Source organism: Microplitis demolitor, chromosome 4, assembly GCF_026212275.2.
Source record: "Microplitis demolitor isolate Queensland-Clemson2020A chromosome 4, iyMicDemo2.1a, whole genome shotgun sequence".
Lineage (NCBI taxonomy): Eukaryota > Metazoa > Arthropoda > Insecta > Hymenoptera > Braconidae > Microplitis > Microplitis demolitor.
Genome location: NC_068548.1, coordinates 19,916,762 through 19,928,798, shown reverse-complemented (window position 1 = coordinate 19,928,798; position 12,037 = coordinate 19,916,762). Strand labels below are relative to the sequence as shown.

At 31.1% G+C, this 12,037-nt stretch overlaps 1 protein-coding gene and 1 long non-coding RNA gene across 3 annotated transcripts in view; one reads left to right on the top strand and one right to left on the bottom strand.

Moving 5' to 3' along the window:
• LOC128667631 (uncharacterized) overlaps positions 1-12,037 on the bottom strand; it is a 176,292-nt gene that overhangs the window by 47,411 nt on the left and 116,844 nt on the right. The gene's annotated exons all lie outside the window — the stretch shown is intronic.
• The window catches only part of LOC103568162 (neuroligin-4, X-linked), a 132,435-nt gene that overhangs the window by 7,455 nt on the left and 112,943 nt on the right, over positions 1-12,037 (top strand). The window contains exon 3 of one of the 2 annotated variants that reach the window (XM_053738550.1): positions 699-701. The exons of the other annotated variant lie outside the window; for it this stretch is intronic. Within the exon in view, the coding sequence (XP_053594525.1) occupies positions 699-701 (3 nt within the window). The remainder of the gene's footprint in view (positions 1-698; positions 702-12,037) is intronic. 2 annotated transcript variants of the gene reach the window in all.

Genomic DNA, 12,037 nt, shown 5'->3' with positions numbered 1-12,037 from the left:
CATAAACTCTTTCTCTTATTTATTTTCTAGCTTCCCGTTGTTTTTCTTTTTCTTTCCGTCCTTCTCACTTTACACGTATATACATATATTTGTGTAAGTTTTATTCCAACAGTCGTTTACTTTCAAACGAGATGTTAATGACAGACATTCCGTCTTTACACGACTTACTTGCAGTAAATTTAATGACTAAAATTTATTATGAATTATATATTTATCTCGTTTTTTCTTGTAAATACTCGAATGCTCCTTTGAAACTAATTAAAAATGTTTCATAGATTAATTTTTACTCTTATTAAGGTTCATTTAAAATAACTTGATTTAATGTAAAATTTTTTAAAATTCCAACACTTTATATAATTTGAATTTACAACGAAATTTCTTTATCAAATAATTTAAAGTTGATATTTATCATTTAATTTAAATTTATAAATTTATGATTTATAGTGAATTAATTCTTGACAGATAAGTTTGAGTTCATCGACCGAAGTTGAAATATTTTGTTGGTTCTTTTGGTTTTATTTATTCGCGTGGGGTATGGGGAGCCAGAGAATTCCTAGGAACTACTTGGTAGATCTCACTCCACTGGCTACTCTATTCGCGTGTGTTCCTCGAGGTTTCGATTAAAAAACGATTCGAAGAATGATTTACCGTCGACCTAAATTGAATCGCTAATCTAAGTTTGAAAACTTTCACGAGAGCCGGTGAATTATGACGGCCTAGGGAATAAATGTCCCCGGGCGGAAGTATCCGAGGCGGAAGAAGGGACACAACTTACTCTCTTATGCGAACTCGCGTATTACTATACGTCCAACGGGGCGACGACAACGACCTAATACTACGACGACTGCTATGTCGACGGTATAAAATCTAACGGCTTATGGCTTCAACAAATGTTACAATTTATTCATTCTTATATGCAACACTTAAAAATTTTATTTTTTATGTTAATAATTTATTTACTAGCTAACTATTTTTTACGACTAGAAATACAATTTCTCTTGAATGGAAAAAAAATTTCATTGTGAGTTAAAGTCATATTTAGCTAAATTCAGAAATTAAAATTTTTACTCATAATTAATTCTGATAAATTATTTTTTTAAATATTTATAAAATAAAATATTTTATTAAAGTATACGGAAAGAAAAGTATGGGAACTATTCCCATGTCATTATGGGAACGATCCTATAATATCATAAAATTTTTTTTTTGCAAAATAGTGTAAACTTTTTTTCAAAATTTGAGATTTTATCAAAATTTTAATTGTTATTTCCCAAATTTGAATTTGTTTAAATGTTGTGCGTTGGCAAAAAATTTCTGTTAAAAATTTTGATGTTTTTTGCTAAATACGAATTTTTTTTTAAATGTTTAAATTTTTGTTTTTATGTTTAATAATATTTCTGTGTATTGTAGAAATGACTTCCACAGTTTTTTTAAATTAATATTTTCATGATAGTATGGGAACCATTTCCATAATATTCTAGGAAGTCTTCCTATAAATTATGGGAACCATTCCTATAATTATAGGGACCATTCCTATAATGGTATGGGTAGCATTCTCATAATGGTATGGGTAGCATTCCCATAATTATAGGAAATATTCCTATAATTATGGGAAGCATTCCTATAATTATAGGAACTGCTCCCATAATTAATGGTCGTAATTCCTATACTGGTATAGGAAAGAATTTCACAAAATTATGGGAACCATACACATAATTTTTTTTTCGTGTAATAAAAGACAGTTTTCAAAAATTTACTATTCATAAAATATTTTAATTTTCTCAGTTTGAATTACAATAGAAAATATGGTAAATATTTGTTCCAAATGTTATTATTTTCCACTCAAAATCACTTCAATGTCTTCAATAGTTTTGGCTTTTATTTGATAGCTTTTCTAACTCGGTATTTATTGAGCAAAACAATCAATAATAAAATTTTCGGTTTTATACGAATCATTTATTCGACTATTGAAAATCGTCGAACCCCCAAATTGTCAAAGAGACGCTCAAAAAAACAGGGGTGTAAGTTTTCAATGTTTTTATTTCTGTAATTTATAGATTACCGAATTTTTTAATTCAATTTTTCTCGTCGTATTGAAAAATAAAAACGAAAAAATATTCAATGAGAAAAAAAGCGAAATTAAAAAGTTTTTTTTTTATCGATTCAACCCCAATTTATTTAATTTATACATATATATAAGCAAGAAAAAATTAATTATTCCACCGGTATGATTTTAGATATGGTTATTTCACAAAGTGTACTGAAAGTAATTTTCAATGAAACCCGGACCTTTCGTTGCCGGAAACTTTCCTTACCATCCCCAACTTAAATGCTGAAGGAGACGAGCAAGACGTGAATGTGAAAAAATAAAACCAGACTAGACTACGAGCTGAGACGATGCAGCAGGGGCGTAAAGACACGGGGCTAAGACTTTGAAGACCGGCTACTTAAAACTTAAAAATTCATTAGCAGTTCATGCTGGTGGCCCGTAAAAGAGAACGTTGAAAGCTCCCATACTAAACCATTTGCCCATTAGTACTAATTTATTGGATATAAAAAATGAATCCCCGTAATATAAATCTCTTTAACTGCGATCGAAATGCGGTAATTAAAATTTTCCAACTCAATATCATCTTTTGTATAAAACATACGGCATTAAGTATACTCTATATATTTTTTTCATTAAAAACAAGTCAACTCAAGTTAAATAAATAATTTAACTCGATAAAAGACTAAATTAAATAGCAATGGTCCTTTTTGAGGTCTCTGGTGTTCAAAACTACACGATAAAACTTTAAAATCAATTTACCTTTTATTTTTTTCTTTCTTCCAACCCTTACACTGGGACTAAATTGCTTTAAAGTTAACGTTAATTCTTTTTCACCAACAGAATACGAAAAATACAAGCTTGTATGTAGCCATCAATTAGTGATTAAGTAAAATGTTATTTTAAAAGTTACACCTCTATTCACGTGACTTTAAATCCAGTAATTTTACTCAAAGAAAGAGAAAAAAAGAAAAAAAAATAGAAACAGAAATAAAAGTGTACAAAAGTGAATCTCTGAAAAAAAGAAGAAAATAATTGAATAGCTACTACTGAACCTTAACATTTATCGTTGAGGATTTTTTTTAAAAATATAAATCTGCAGAAGTGTACGGACATTAATTGGATGTCCAGTCTACCGTCGAATCTGAAGCAGATAGAGTAAGTCTCTTTTCGTTAATTGGTAAAAATCAAACGTAACGTCATTGATCTTCGCTCGAATGACACCACGGACGTATTTCTCTATTTAATTAGGATATTAACGGTTCGTAGCAGGAAGATCTCTCTGGGCTTCTGTTATCGACACTAAGTACCATGATTCGCTTAATGGCTGCCCTCGACATCAGATTAAGGGGTTATACCGTCAGGTTGGCTCATGGGCGTTGGTATTCCAACGTTACGCCTTATCGACATGTGCGACAGCACATGATTTCTCAACTCGTCCTAGTTCACATTTCATAACCTCTTTCTACACATTTATCGTTATCACTCATTCTATCATTAGTCAGTGGTGATTTTTTTTTAAACAAAAAAATAAAAATTAATTAATTATTTTTTTTAACGAATAATTAATCCGCTGTCTTCATTGCGCGGTCTTGAAATTGTAGCTATTTAAATTACGTTGGTAAGTTTATGATACAAAATGGATGCATGTGAAATAAAAGTAAAATGCGGTTGAATATATATTATTTATGTATGTATGTATAAGAAATAAGCAGAGAAGCGACTTTTCGTAAATTAGTAGATTTTTCTTTACACATTATTTCTCTCACTTCCGAAACGAATGTAACATTCAACGTTAAAATATAAAAAAGGTTAAATAATGTGGATTAGTAAGAGTGACCTAGGAAAACGGAAACGCTGCCGGAAATGGTTGGTATAAAAAATATGAGTGAATAGAAGTAACACTCAGTAAAGTCGGAAGGTCTGCGAGGGTTATAACTGGTGAACAGTAGCGAATATATGTGAATTTATATAGCTGTGTGAATATATGTGTCTGCGTATAAAATGAAACTAAACAAATAAACGAATGAAAGAGAACGATGAAAAATTTTAAAAAGAAATGAAAAGATAAATATGAATAAAAATAAAAAGGGCGAAAACAGAAAAATGTTAAAAAGACAGTAGATAAAATAGTAAAGGTAGGTTGTAGGGAAGTAGTAAAAGTAGGTGCAGTTGAAGAAATGAGACAAGATATTTTCATGCGAAAGTATAATGGCTACACACAATCGAGAAGGGGAAGAGAGACAAAGAAAATTAATAGTAATAATAGTAACGAAAAATATAGGGGAGCGATGAAGAAAGGCAAAGGGTTGTGTAGACAGTTGGGTGAAAAGATTTCTACCTGCAGCACTTTTCCGGCAACTCTTTTTGTGGACCCTCGTACGGAAGTCATTGCCGTGGTGAAAAAAGCATCTCTGAGATGTACGTCAAAAGTACTAGAGCATTGTTGCTTGCTTCTATGTAATTGAATGGACTTGCAGTCTGCGATTTTTAGAGATGAGATTCCCGGCTAGAATATAGCAGCTTTTTTTGCTTAGAGAGATTACATTTTTGTTTAAAAAATATATATAATTAATTATTGATTTTAAATGTATTGTGTTCGAACAATATTAGAAAATGTTATTTTAATTTTTTTTATATGAAAGTTTGAAAAAAAAATGTTATTCAAATTATGAAACAATGATTATGAAACAATGATTTGGACTAATTAGCGAAGTGAAATTAATAAATTTACAGTGAATTTTTGAAGAGATGACTGTAGAAATTTAGTTTTGTAAATTAACGTTATTTAAATTGATGAACAAATAAGTATAGCGTGTGCGTAAATTAAAACATTATATGAAGTAGTGTGCTTTTGGTTATTGGAAAACCATTTTTGCGAGCAGTATTTTAAAAAGTAACAGGATTGAAAAGAGGAAAATTATAAGTATAAATTGGGCTTAGTAGAAAAATCAGTTGCGATTGGCCGAAAATTTTTTCGAGGATAAATTGCTGTGGATCTCAAGGCTTAAAAAGTTTTCTAATGTGACACTCGGAATAAGGCTCTAAATTGCTTTCCAAGTGCGGTCATGAAGTATTCGAAAGAAGTAAAAGAAAAAAATAATGCAAGAGTAGAAAAAAGGACTTGAGACAATAAACGTTTTGAGTTTTAAATTGAGTTGTAAATAAACGGGAAGCATTTCATGAGCGAAATTTTAAATAATAGTGGATTATGTTGAATAAAAAAAAATGTATACAGTGAAAATTTCCGGGCACAAAGTAACGTAAATTACGAGTTGAAAACCGGTTGACACTGCGAATTTACTCTAAAAACAAGTGTGGTATTATAACACACATTAAGGTCAAAAGCAAATTACAGTTTTTTAGTCACTAAATATATTTCACATTGTATTGGATATCTATAGTTCACTTATGGTATTTCAATGTTATTTGGCAAGTGTGTCAATTTGAATTTGAAAATCTGTTCAAGTAAAAAAATAATTAACTTGAAAGAATTAATATTTTAATTAAATTTTTCAATTAAATATCAATCATCCAATTAATTTACTTACAATCAGTATAAATAATCGATTTATTAAAAAAAATAGAGTCAACACAATCGGTAACCACCGATCCAACAAATTTTGTTTATTATCAATGTGTGCTTTGTTTGAATAATTAAATTACTCTTGGGAGTTGTTGATTGGTATACAAAACAATGTGTACCCAAGTCTGCAGTCTACATAAATCACGAAAGTTAAACAATGAATTTTACTGAGAAAATAGAGGGGAAAAGTAAGTTGATAAGCGTTCAGATGCTTTAAAATGTATTGGCGGTGTAATCAAAATAAAAAATTATGAAAATATCTGACATCCGGTTACTTGTGAAGTTGGTTAGTAAGCCTTGCAACGTTTTTTATTTTTTTGTGGCGAAATCACGCTCTCTATTCATTATTTTTTATTTCTTTACTTTACTTCTCTAGCTGTCTGTTTTTTATGCACATACAAATCAAAGTTAACACTATTGGAAGTAAGTTGGAGAGTTGAAACCGTTTCTTTTTCCGACAATCCGTGCTTGGCTGACTGATTTATCAGAGTTGTTGCAGGCACGCGAAAAGTAATGGTTCGCATACTGTTAGACGGTAAGGAAATCAATTTTCACGTCAATCAGCTGGCTCTGAGAACTAACCCACCGCCTTCCTACCATTTCCTTTTAACCATTCATTCATCCATTCATTTTCTACAGGTTATTCGTGTGCGCGCTAAATTAATATTATTTAAAATATATTATCATTTTTTCACGTTAAATTAAACTTCATACTTTACTTCATTATGTGAGCTTCAATTATTGTACTTTACATATTATAACAATGAGTATTATTTACTTCCGATTTTACCTTTTCACTTCGAATCTAACGTTTTGAATTTAAGCCGGGAAAATAGAGACCGAATAAAATTACAAATGATTAATAAATTAAATGTAGAGAAGGTCTGGACAAAATTAGGACCCTGGGTCATTAATAATTTAAAACCTAAATTTGAATGTGAATCATCATATTTTTTTAATTTAATAAAAAAAATTTATAATAAAATTGTAAAATAAAATCGATGGCTAAGAAGGAATACACAGTGACAGCTACAGATTGTTATTCTTCAGCACTTATTTATTTTTAAACTTTTCTCTCTTGACTATCGATTTTTTTTAATGGATTCTCTGTCAGAGCCGTTATGGATGTAGCTCATCAGTCATGTGCTACTCGTCACCATTACTACCATAACATATGTGATGAATGTGATAATAAATGTTCATTGTTATATATTTTTATTGTACAATATTGATCAAAATTTATCAAGAAAGTTTTAAAATTTTCAAGTACACAATTTCTTCCCGCTTTTCCTTCACAAAGTTTTGTTGATAAAATTTCAATTACCAACTCAGTTTAAAATAAAAAAGAAAATGTTATTAATTTATATTTATATTCTATAAGCAATAAAAAAAAATTGTTTTGAACCTAGATATCAACTTATATTCGCAATAACAATATTACGTTAAAAATATAACAAATAGAAAGCAATACTATTGAGGGGTTTGAAAATCGACATAGAAAATATTCTCTCGAGCGTATATTTTTCAATAGCTCGCTCACAGTGATATTGTTATTTTGTTGTATAGATATATATATAAAAGCCAGTGCTTCGTTTACAGTTGCTTGGCACGCGTGAGTGCTCACGTGCCGTAGAACCTTTTCAACCCTCTCGCTCTCCCCCACCCACACACTTACTCTTTCTTTCTTTGTTATTCTCCTGAAAGTCACTCTTAGCCTCCCGTATTCTCATCTCGTCGATCTTATACGTACACTCGAGCGCCTCATGGTACCGTTACGGACGTGCTTGGTTCTCATCTCGACACCGAACAGCAAAAGTACCAATAGCATCAGTAGTAGCAGCCTCTACACACCAGACGTTCAGATGTCGATCCCCATCCGTTCCTATTCAACTACCACTACTACAACAACCAGCCTTCAAGTTCCTATATATAAACCGACAATTGGTCCTTCCGATCGTTTGTGAATGTAGCCAATAGTCCAATCTAACAGTCAACTAGATCCAAACTCAGCCTCAGCATCAGTCCGACCCAACCCAGCAGCCCAACTTGCTGGTTTACATTCAGTTCTTTTTTATTCTTCATAAATTTTTTTTTTATCATTTGTAGAATCTTGTCTTCTTGGAAAGAGAGTCCAGTCCACACACTCGACAAGACTCCAGACATTTTTTAACTTAAATCTGTACACGTACTTTCGTTGACTTGTGCTGAGTTTACAAACATTGTTGTGCCTGTGAGCGTACTTGTCCGTTTATATATATATATATATATATAGACCTATAGATGTAAGGTCATTGGTTCAACGATGTTAAACGGACAAGTGAGCTTTCTGCGTCGGTCTGACGAGCTTTCCTTTGATCGTAAAACGTTGTAAGCCGTTTTTATCATCATGCCGTTTATTTTATATTTTTTTATCTACAGCTACTCAGATACAATACATCGTTATTATTTTTTAACAAAGTGGAAGTTACTAAAAATATTTTTATTCCTTTATTTACAAGTTTAAAATTATTATTATAAATATAAATGCAGACTTTAAAAAAATAATAAAAAGTAGTTAAATAAATAATTGTTGGTACAATATTGAAGCTGTAGAATAAATATGAATATTATTCACGATGATTTGCTTACTGACCTTTTGGTAATTTTTATGACAAATCGACACGGGGGTTATTGCTGTGTACAATTTATTATTATGGACTCGAGGGAGAGAGGAAATAAAAGTGTAAACGAGGGCAACCCGATATACAGCCTGAAAATCAAACTACACTCGTGAGAAAGAGACATTTATATGGCGATTGAGTGAGTGGAAGACAGAGATAAAAGATTGGGGTGACGAGGGGCCACGCGGAACGGGATGGAACAGCTCCCGACAGTGTAGTGCTCGTGAATCCCCAGGAGCAATTTCGCTGGACGAATAAAACGAGACATAAACACCTCGACAATTCAACTCGTCCAACACTTTCCAGATTATGTGTGCGATCGTATCGTCAAACGAAATTACTCTACTCTTGTCTATCTTATCCTACTTTCAAGTGTCACCAGGTCTCAGACACTGAATTATTCTCCGTTATATTCGGATCTCTATTTTACTTTCTTATAGCCCCTTTATTCCCTCGTCTTGTTCGTCGTTTTGCTTCTGCTCCCCTTTGTCAGCCGTCCGCGAATTATGTTGTCCGTAAATCCATCATGTTAGAAAGCTCAATGTACCGGGAAGTGAACCGACCGGTTTATATATACTTGCGGGTTAGTCGTTTAAAAAGAATATTTGTCATGCTATGTCCCATTTCCTGTCATCTTTGATACTCTTGTTTTCGAACAATGATAAAAAACTACTCACATCCATAAACATTTTTTTTGTTATTTAAATATCAACAAAATTTTTTTTTTCCTGTTCGCTATTCTTGTGATACTTTTTTTTATCTTCAATACATTAATTTACGTATTGATGTGTTCATAAATAAAAATTTTTTAACAAAAAAATTTCAACAGCTTGATAAAATATTGTTAGAAATGGGGGAGAAGATAAAATAAGCTCCCTAAAATTTTTTTAAATCCAATGTAGAGAAGATAAATGGATATCATGGGGTAAAATGAAACACCTTTAATTTTCAAGTTTACAGTCAACTAATTGATTACTGTCTGATAGTTCAATTGTCCAATTTAATTTTAAAAAAAAACATTAATTCACTCAGGAGTGAAACGAATTTTTTTTTTTTGGGGGTATTTGGTATTTTTTTTTAAATAAAAACTGCAATTCAAACGTTCAAATAATCCATTAAAAATTAATAGCTTTATTGTATTGTCAATAAATGGTGAACAATTTAAAAATTTTTTGAGAGATGTACAGAAGGTATATTGTACAATGCTCGTTGTATATTATACACTGAAAAGATAAATAACAACCCGGAAAATCCTCTCCTCGACTCGGCAATGCGGTAGTGTAAGGCGCAAAGGACACTTTATCGTTTGGCCTCGACTTCTTACGAGCGCACATACTTCAGTTGTTGCTTTCTTCGTTTTCATTTATTTTTTTTTATCTCCAATATCTCTTGCACTTTCTTGTCTCGCGCTTAGCTCCTGACGACCCCCGTAGCTCTTTTTTTTATTTCCCTTTTTTCCGTAGTCTCCCCCGGCTTCCAACGCTGTTGGCAACTGTTTTGAGCACTTAAGCGACTGGTGGAAAAGTTTTGGTGCGGTCAGACGTCTGACTGGCGAATCCACTTGCTATCTATCGAATCCGATCGGTAAACTGCGAGAACAATTAAAAGATAGTCAGTCGTTTTTCACTTTTAACTTTAAATCTTTTATTTCACTTTTTTAAAGTGTATTTTTGGGTGTGACATCGAGCCAGGAAGACTACGTGACAAAAAAAAAAAAAATAGCAGATGTACATACACACACTTGAAAAAGAGAGTTTGCGAGGTCAGTGTAGTGGTACGAATCCGTTACGGGCGGACAATAGTTTCCCAGTTGTAAGGAGGAGTGGCCGACGCCCATATTTTAAGTCAGACACAGAAGCGTCGAGAACAAGTAGTACCGCCGAATGGACTACATATCTACAGTACTACGCCTGCACATTCACCAAGCTCACTTCGAGAGTAAACTGTTGGGTTTAATTTATCGAATTATCAATGTGGTGTAGATTTAAAATTTTTTTTTGCTTCCTCTCAGAAACAATGTCTATTTTTTTGCCCACATTAGACAAGATTCATGATAAAAGTGAATGAAAAAAATATACACTAGTTTTAATTAATTATTACTGATTTTTTTTTTTTTTTAATTAAGATGTGAATTAAAGTAGAGTCAGACAAAATGGGAGATCAAAATTTTTTTTTTCCTTTTACTTTCAAATCAGATGGAAAAATATATTTGATACTTGAAAGAAGTATGAATGATCTGCTTGTTAAATTTTTTTTAAAAAATCTGTTACATTTTTCGGAGACTACCCTATTCTGTCATGCTCTTCCCCTTACTCCATTTTTTTCTGTGTTTTATGAAATTGAATAATAAATTAAAAATGTTTTTTAAGCAAAAACATTATAAGCAGACAAGAGATTTAAATAAAAAAAATATAATTACGACTCGGAAACTCGAATGTCGCAGATTAATTCTCGCATAGTAAACTTAGATAATTATTTTAAAAATAAATATATAACTGGTGTTCTATAAATAACATTTATGCTTTATAATTCGAGAAAAAGTTTCAGCAATAGGGTACAAAAAAGAAAAAAAAAATTACAATAAATAAATTTACCTCGAACTTTAATGAGGATAATAAAAGTATGCTTGTGAAATATTTCTCAACTTTAAAATGTTAACAGCACAATAAAATTTATTATCATTAAGAACTTTAGCTGTTGGGTATAAAAAAAAAAATGTTTATTTCTTTTGTTCATTTTAGAAATTTTTTTACTCGTTAGTACACTTACGTCTTAACGATCACGACAATATTGAAGATTTTCATCTACGAATTTCAGCAAAAATATATTTTTTTCTCTACCTTTAAGTCCTCGAAAATTAAGCGAACTATAGAGACACTGAGAAATAATAATAATATAATAAAAAATAAAACTAGAGATATATAAGAATAGGATTGAGACAAACTTTTCTTCTGGAATATTCTTTTTGAGTATCGTCAAGTATAGGATGAAGACTATAGCGGAGGAAAATGTCAAGAGTTCTGAGAGATTTTAACATGAGGATTTTTTTTTTCGAACAAGAGAAAGCAATAGTTGTTATGGATAGACAATATTGTATATATAAGTATTATCAAGTTAAAGAAAGATAAAAAAAAAACTATTACGATGTCTGAAAGCAATAAAATGTGACACGGAAAAGAATAAGAAGATCAGATACTTTTAAATTGTATACATTACCATTATGATTACCAATATCAAAAAAATTCACCTCATTCACTTTAATTCTACATTTTATTGTAATTTATATTGAGTTATTTTCTCCTTACAATCTGTGTACGAATTTATTTCAAATTACTGCAAGCTAAAGTATAAAATGTAATACGTAATTTTGCCACTAGATGTCTGGTACACATTCGTCGATTCTTAGCTTACTCGCATGTGGATAGAATTGGTTTAAATATCTACATATATGTATATGTTTATATTTATAAAATTGTAATGAATATGAAATTGATCTTTTTGAATATTTGAATATCTATAGAAAATCGACTGTCAGAAACATTCTATAGAAAATCTGCAGAAAGTCGACCGGCAGAGACATTCTAAACAAAAACTGCAAAAAATCGACCGACAAAAAAATTCTACAGAAAATCAACCGTCAGAAACATTCTATAGAAAATCTGCAGAAAGTCGACGAGCAGAAACATTCTAAACAAAAACTGCAGAAAATCGACCGACAGGAACATTTTATAGAAAATCTGCAAA